At 45.0% G+C, this 8,424-nt stretch overlaps 1 protein-coding gene across 1 annotated transcript in view; it reads right to left on the bottom strand.

The window, feature by feature from the left end:
• Positions 1 to 561: 561 nt before the first annotated feature.
• The window catches only part of calcr (calcitonin receptor), a 123,833-nt gene continuing 115,970 nt past the window's right edge, over positions 562 to 8,424 (bottom strand). Inside the window, exon 16 of the mRNA XM_063185953.1 lies at positions 562 to 1,827. Within this exon, the coding sequence (XP_063042023.1) occupies positions 1,558 to 1,827 (270 nt within the window). The 3' untranslated portion in view covers positions 562 to 1,557. The remainder of the gene's footprint in view (positions 1,828 to 8,424) is intronic.

Raw genomic sequence — 8,424 nt, 5'->3', positions numbered from 1 at the left:
AGGTCTATGACTGTCCCAACACTGATGCTCCACCACTGTCCAGTCCAGCAGTCCTCTCAGCCTTTGCAGAGATTCTTTAAGTGTATAGAGATATGCCAACATGATAGGTTGCTATGGGCACCTAACGTGACCAGGTTCCGGTCTGCCTAAAGGGGCGTGTCATAATACTCCTAGCATTGAATAGAACAGTCCTTAGGTCTGCCTAAAGGGGGATTTCCCCCACTCCCCCTTGCAATAATAGAACCCGGAAACAATGGGCCAATGGAACCTCTCTCTTATCTACTCTCTCTGGTAACAATGGGCCAATGGAACCTCTCTCTTATCTACACTCTCTGGTAACAATGGGCCAATGGAACCTCTCTCTCTCTACTCTCTCTGGTAACAATGGGCCAATGGAACCTCTCTCTCTTATCTACACTCTCTGGTAACAATGGGCCAATGGAACCTCTCTCTTATCTACACTCTCTGGTAACAATGGGCCAATGGAACCTCTCTCTTATCTACTCTCTCTGGCCTTTGGTTCTGCTCAACCCTACAGGACATCAGTTTTCTTACCAGCAGTCTTGCCAAGAAACACGTGTCCAGGACACATGCATCACACACACACAGGCAGACAGACACAAACACACGCACACGCACGCACGCACTCACACAGACACACACCTCTTTTTACAATGTACCCGTGTCTGTTTGACATGTTTGTTTGTCTGGTTTTTTTTGGCCTCGTCGAAGAAGCAGGAGCAGTTAGCAGCAAGAGGGTGAGAACAACAAACCAGACTGTGGACACACACACGCACGCACGCACGCACGCACACACACACACGCACGCAAGCACGCACGCACGCACACACCAACAACAACAACAACAACTGTCAAAGTTCTGCTGACAACTGCAATTAGTCGACTTTGTGTCTCAGACTGGAATGAACGGAGCGATTCCAAGAAGAAAGGAGAAGGGTGGTAGGTGGTCAAGGTCCTTCTCTCTCTCTCTTTTTTTTTCTTTAGAAAAAAAGCCTACAAACCCTTCAACCACCACTCCCTGACTCCTCCAAAGTCTCTCCCACACTCTCCATCTCATAGCAATTTAAGTCTTCACATATCATATCTATGGGGCTTTGTATGTACTGTATGTCGTTTTTTTATGTCTTTCCAAGGAGAAAAACCTTTTATCTCCTGGTGTTTTCAGCCATTTCCACCGTTAGGCTTGAGGTTTTGCCAACCTGCCACAGCTCCCCGCCCCACATGTGATTTATGTCATTGATGGGGTATCCAACATTTTGAAAGGTCCCCCAACTTAAGTCACAGTGCCCCTTGTTGATCTCATGTATGGGGGTTTCTGCCATTTTAGGGAATTGTCCACCAACTTTAGTCATTCACATCGCCTCATAGTCTACTGAGGCATCGATGTCTGCCGCTTTGAAAGGTCCACCTTCTGAGTCAAAGGCCCCACAAACTTGTTTTCAGGTGTTAAGTGTCCCAACAGTTTGAGGGGCCACCAACTCAGTCAGTCACAGCGCCACCTGGTGGTAGTGGTGGTGGTGGTGTTTTTGTTTGTTTTCAGGCGTAGTTGTCGCTCAGCTTCAGCGACACCAGTTCGTTGTCCTCGGTGGGTCTCCCGTTGGGCTGCTCCCCAAACCCCCCGCCTCCTCCACAGCCACCTCCGCCACCTCCTCCTCCGGCCCGGTAGTCCTGGTGGTACATGAAGCCGGGCACCTCGGTGATGGAGGTGGTGGTGTAGGAGGTGGAGCGCATGGAGCAGTGCTCTTTCCGCCGCTGTCCCCACTGGGCCTTGTACTGGACCCACTGCCGCTTCAGGGCCGACTGGACCTGGAGGAGGAGGGGGGGGGGGGGGGGGGGAGGGAGTGGGTGGGGGGTGTGGAGACACACACACACACACACACACAAGCAAGCAAGCACGCACACATGCACACACACACAAAACAAAAGAAAAGAAATTGGTTACACGACTGTACCTACTGCCTTTTCAATGCAGCCTGGCCCTCCTGGGGATGGACCCACGCTTACACACACACACACGCACGCACGCACGCACGCACGCACGCACGCACGCACGCACGCACGCACGCGCACACACACACACACACAGGTTACACAGGCAACAAAGAAAGCACATGTAAGGTCTCGATAAGCACATGTAAGGTCAACAAACCTACTACTGCACATTACCTGCAAATGCAAAAAGAAAACTTGTTTCCGACTGGCCAACGGTGGCATACATATGTATTAAGTTTATTATGTCTAACTGTTTAACTTAAACACTTAGGGGTTTCTTTTGCCTTAAGACATGTTAAAGTTTTTATCTTTTAAAAGATAAAAACTTTTACATGTCTTAAGGCAAAAGAAAGTGTTTAAGGTGGCATATACAGAGGCACATACACATACCGGTACTACAGAGTTGCTGTGCATGACTAAAACTGTGAACTGTGCTGTTAATTACTACTGTAGAATTCCTAGGTTTCTCTTGCACATAAATGAAAGTGTCGTTTTTGGCATTTTGTCAACAGTGTGTATTCTAATTCTATTGTTTTCCACTGTAAATTGGCACTAACGAGACATGATGGAAAAGAGGCTGTACGGTAAGTTTTGATGTTTTTAGTGCTAGTAGAAAAAGTCAAGGTAATGCGCGTCATGGACACCACACCACACAGGAACAGCGTACACATCCAGGGGGACTCACTAATTCGACGCCCTTTCGGTACGTCATACGACCCTAACCCTAAACCTAACCCTAACCCTAACCCTAACCTTAAATCGCTTGTTTGAAATGTTTGATTACCATGTGACGTACCACGTAAGTACCGAGAGGGCGTCAAACTAGTGGGTCCCCACATCCAGGGCCAGATTAAGATGGCCTGGGGCCCCTAGGCTACAGGTTGCTGTGGGACACCCAGAAAGCAAATTCTGCGACAAATGTTCATAGACAGTGTCATAATTACGAGCTAGGAATTGAGCATAACACGTCTACCGACTCCACTCAACACAATTGGATGAATTTTCCAACATTTCCAGCATCTTATCCTAATTCTGACATTTTTCCCACTTTTGGCCAATCAGGGGGCCCCTGGAAGGTGGGGGGCCCTGGGCTGCAGCCATATCTAGCCGGTGCGTTAATCCGGCCCTGTACACATCAGTAATTATTACTGAGGTACAACCGCATGGCTCCCCGTAGGGACTAGCGATGACGCCGAAGATTAAATATATTGGAAATATCAGATGATGAAAGATGATGAATCACCCCAATAAAGTAAGACAGGAGAATGCAGAGAGAGATAAATGGATGGATGGAGAGAGAGATGAATTGATGATGGATGGATGGATGGATGGATGGATGGATGGCATGATGAATATAAATATGACATGGTTCAAAAGAGACGCTCTTTGGGTTGGTAGACAGATTGGGTGAGCAAATACTGTAGTTACCACAATGTCATTCAGCAACAGCCATACATCTGATTCTAAATGAGTGTTTCTCAACGGGGGTGGTACAGCCCCCCAGGGGGCATTGGAGAGCTCTAAGGGGGCGTTGAGAAGAATACAGCTGAGAGGTGGCGGTGCTTAGTTGCCATTGGGGAGCATTAGAGTATTTCTTAATTGGAGGGGGGGGGGGGTGTTGTCAGTCTTATGATGATGTCAAGGGGGCGTTTGGAGGCTTTTGATAAGGCCAAGGGGGCGTTTATTCAGAAAAGGTTGAGAATATATAACACCTCTTGTCTCTGGCTGTCTCCTGTCGAAGACTGTTAATAGTGTTGAAATTCAATTAATCTTTAAAGCAATTTTCTTTCAAGATGAACTTAATTTTAACTTAAGCTATGTACATGTCTTGATAGGATAAGAGGCGGCAGATTTAGACACAAGGTGCGGAGGAGGTGTTACAGAATAAGATTTTGTACTCCAAATTGTAGTTCAGTTAGGTCAGGAAGGGTGTCGCGCCAATTACTCCAGGCCTTGTGGGTGCGTGGGTTCTGGGTATTGTAGAACACAGGAGGAAGAAGAGAACTCGCACACCAAGGGTTGCCGATGCAGGAAAGGTGTTTTAATCCATCAACTTAAACAAAAAATGAAAAATAAAATGAAGCACCCCCACTTTGGTACCACTTGGTAGCACTTTATTTTATTTTTTGTTTAAGTTGATGGATTAAAACACCTTTCCTGCATCGGCAACCCTTGGTGTGCGAGTTCTCTTCTTCCTCCTGTGTACTCTAAATCAGTGGTTCCCAACCTATGGGTCGGGACCCCCCCTTATGGGTCGCCAAAGATCCACAGGGGGTCGCGGAGCCCTCTTGATTTTAAGGGGTTTCGTTTTCAATATATATAGCCCATGTTGAATAAAAGACAAAGCATTTAACTAATAAATGCATAGACGCAACAAATTGTAAGTGCTGCATTAAACATTCAGATTGTATCTATGACAACAGATGACACGGAGTTCACTAGCCTATCAAAATAAAAGTTGTAAATTGTTGCAGGAAAAGTTGGGATTTTATTTTTTTAGAATTACGTTTTTTTTACACCAAGGCTCCGCAACCCACCCATGACCCTTCCGCGACCCACTTTTGGGTCGCGACCCACCAGTTGAGAAACACTGCTCCAAATTGTATGCATTGATTATAGGCATGTCTGTGTCTTTGTATCTGCATTGACAGTGACCCACGCCAGGAAATCAAATGCTGTGAATCAGTGGCAACAGACAGCCTTGATTTTTGCTGCAGCTGGTTTCCCGTATCCATATTCATCATGAGTCTCAAAGCTGTATTCTAAGTCTCCGAATGTTTTTGAAAATCTGTCTCGAATATTTGATGGGGCTCACATAAAGCAATTCAAATGTGTCTCCCTGAAGTTATCTCTAGATATAAACATAATTGTGGGGAGCTTGTAATACCTATGTAAAAGCTACAGTAAGTGTTGAATATTTGAAGGGCTTAGGGAGGAAGTGCTCTGATGTTGGCATTTACAGAAAAAATACAGTAGTGTGCAGCATGGCATTCAGCATCAAAGCGACGGCCTACTGACGGAATGTGTGTGGTTACCTTCAAGGTTACTAGTTCAAATTTCTGAACATTGAAGACACACACACACACACATGCATGAACGCACGCACGCACCCACACACACACAGCGTCTTAGACACCATGTTCTGGCACGCACGCACACACAGACACAGACACAGACACAGACACAGACACAGACACAGACACAGACACACACACACACACACACACACACACACACACACACACACACAGCGTCTTTGACACCATGTTCTGTGAGAAGTTCAAGCAGGTTTTGCTTGATCAAACACTGAGCACATTGACACAATTTGGACAGGGAAGAAGGCCACTGATCAAATCAGCCATTTTTCTTTTTTGCCAGCCCCGTAGTCTACCAGTGGTGTCTTGTACATCTGCCTCAGAGCCATAGAGGAGGAGAGTTGTGCAAATGGAGGACCAGGAAATAAACTGCAGCCCCGCCTTTCAACGACATTGAGGTAGTGCCTAAAGCGGCTGTCATTCCATAGACTCAACATATAACCACCACATAAAAAGCCAAAAATAAGGACTAACGAACTATACTGCGGGGTAATCATCACAAATACGTAAAGTATCAACTGATGGTAATGATCATCACAACAGTTTTACCATCTGTGATGTTTATCTGAAGATATTACTACGAACAGCAAGTCTTGTCATATTCACTGCATTGCATTGCTGTGTGCTACGCCCACTTCTAGGAACTAACATTCGCAACGCTGAGCAGTTCTGAGACGCTAAACAGCTAATTTTGCTAATGCTAAAGTGGGCCCTGCCCTAGCACACAGTGGAGATTGCCCGACTCTGTTTCTATATGGCTCTGATCTGCCTGGTGAGGCCAGACAGGGTAATTTACCTCAGACGGTTTCTGTCTCAAACGTATCATCGCACCTGTCTGGCTTAGCCATGCTTTAACTCAATGGTTCCCAAACTTTTTTTTTTTTTTTGGGACCCCCTTGTGGATCAGAGAATTAAATTAAATTAAAAAAATATTTTGACTTTATTTATGAAAGGACAGTGAAGGTGGTGACAGGAAGCGAGTGGAAAGACAGAGACGGGGAAGGGCCGGTAAAGGACCCGGGCTGGGAATCGAACCCAGGTCAGCCGCATGGTAGACGAGTGCCCTACCGGTTGGCCACGGCAGGGCCAGAGAATATTTTCATTATCCACCTGAGCCCATCATATTCTAAATGGCAGACTTTTTTGCCCATTCATATTTTTAAGTTTTAACTTGCAATTCACCACAGGAAAAGTATTGACACCCCTACCATCCATACAAGGCATTTTTGGTCTTTTTCACACCTTTAGCATAGGCACAAATATGTACGTACAGTTAGGGCTGCACGATAATGGAAAAAATCATAATCACGATTATTTTGGTCAAAATCATAATCACGATTATTAATCACGATTATTGATTTTTGCAGATTTTTTTGAAAATTATAACAAGATGAAATATAGCCAAGAATGAATTACATACGGGATGAGCAAAATAAAATGAATTGTAATAATTATGTAAAGGCAATAGCATGAAACTTAAGTGGACAGATTTCTGGCCAGAAACACCAGCCTGTCTGTATGTTCTGGCTTCAAGGACGCTCTCAAAAGTAGGTCACTATTGCCATGATTAAATCACGATTAAAATCATGAGTTCGCTTTCACTATTCTACCACAATTTTGATTATATTTCGATTAGTTGTGCAGCCCTACGTACAGTACATTCTCTTCTTTCCGCAACCCCCCCATGGGGTCCCGAGCCCCGGTTTCGGAACTGCTGATTTAACTGATTTCTGAAAAAAACTCAAATGTTATTATTCAAGTGCATGGATATTTGAACTGTGATTATTCAAGGTCTTTTGGTTTTGTGTTCCCCTTTTAAAATGGTCCTTTGGATTTTGAGCGGGTCTCAGTGAACTTTGTTCATGCAGTTTATTATATAGTCCTTGGTGCCTTGTCACTCCCTAATAATACCACTTATACTGTCAGTCCTTGGCTGAGAGCATACAAAATTGAAGAACTTTAAAATGAATTATTAAAACACGTCTAGGTTTTTGGCTTTTGCTTTGGACAAAAGCTAGACAAGACACAAACATTTGGACTTATTACAATAAAATAAAATAAAAAAGTTCCCCAATGTATTTCAAGATGCTGTCTGGTCAGAATAAATTCAAACATTAACTTTCCCTCCCACTACTTCATTTCACACCTGGCCAAACACAGCTATGTAAATGGACTACACACCAGTAGGTAATGGCTCCAAACACACACACACACTCACACACACACTCACACACCGCGCGCACGCACGCACGCACGCACGCACGCACGCACGCACGAAGGCACGCACGAACGAAGGCACGCACACACACACACACACACACACACACACACACACACACGCACACACGCACACGCACGCGCACACACACACACATTCAGACATAATTGGACCACAGACCAGCACTAACACAAACAAGACAAAAGAGAACCATCCCAATTTATACAAGGTTGGGTTAGGGGGTGGAGGAGATGAGGCGGGGTTGTCGTCTGGGGTGGGTTGGAGGCTTTCTTACAAATTATACCTTTTTTATTCCCAACAAGCTGCAAATGTAGCCTATAAAAGAGAAACATCCCAATTTAGATAAGGGTGCAGTTGGGGAATGGGGGTGTGTTCATTCACAACAGGTTGCAAATTAATTTTGCTGTTTTGTCGATGCGCCTGAATTATTCAGAAGTAAATTGTAATGAATGGAATGAAAATGGAAAAGTGAAAATGTGGGGTTGGTGTGTGTGTGTGTGTGTGTGGGGGGGTGCGCTTAGGGTTAGGGGATTGTCATGGGGGGTGGGGTGGGGGGGGGGGGGGGGCAGGGTGGAAGTTTGCATACAAGTCAATGAACTGTTTTATTCTGTAAAGGCTGCAATTGTTTTTTTTCTTGTGTTGTTGTAGGTGTGTCTTAATTGTTTGGAAATAGTAATTTGCTATGGACAAAATAGAGCCTATCCTACTTTTGTCAAGGTTAGAGGGTCAGAAATTCTTTATAGAGATATGCCAATGTAATAGGTTGCTATGGGCACCTAACATGACCAGGTGCCTAAAGGACTGTGTCATAATGCTCCTAGCATTGAATAGAACAGTCCTTAGGTCTGCCTAGGTCTGCCTAAAGGGGGATTTCTCCATACTCCCCCTTGCAATAATAGAACTCGGAAACAATGGGCCAATGGAACCTCTCTCTCTCTACTCTCTCTGAGAGGGTGCTGGTGGAATTCATAGAGGTTGCTCACAAGTCAAGAATGTCTTTTTGTTTTAATCCCAAACAGGCTGCAACTGTTTCAGCTGTTTTTGTGTCCAAGTCGTATACCAGGCAGGGCACACTAA

The sequence above is a fragment of the Engraulis encrasicolus genome, chromosome 20, assembly GCF_034702125.1.
Source record: "Engraulis encrasicolus isolate BLACKSEA-1 chromosome 20, IST_EnEncr_1.0, whole genome shotgun sequence".
Taxonomy (NCBI): Eukaryota; Metazoa; Chordata; class Actinopteri; order Clupeiformes; family Engraulidae; genus Engraulis; species Engraulis encrasicolus.
Note: the sequence above shows the minus strand (reverse complement) of the source record. Positions and strands in the feature narration are given on the sequence as shown.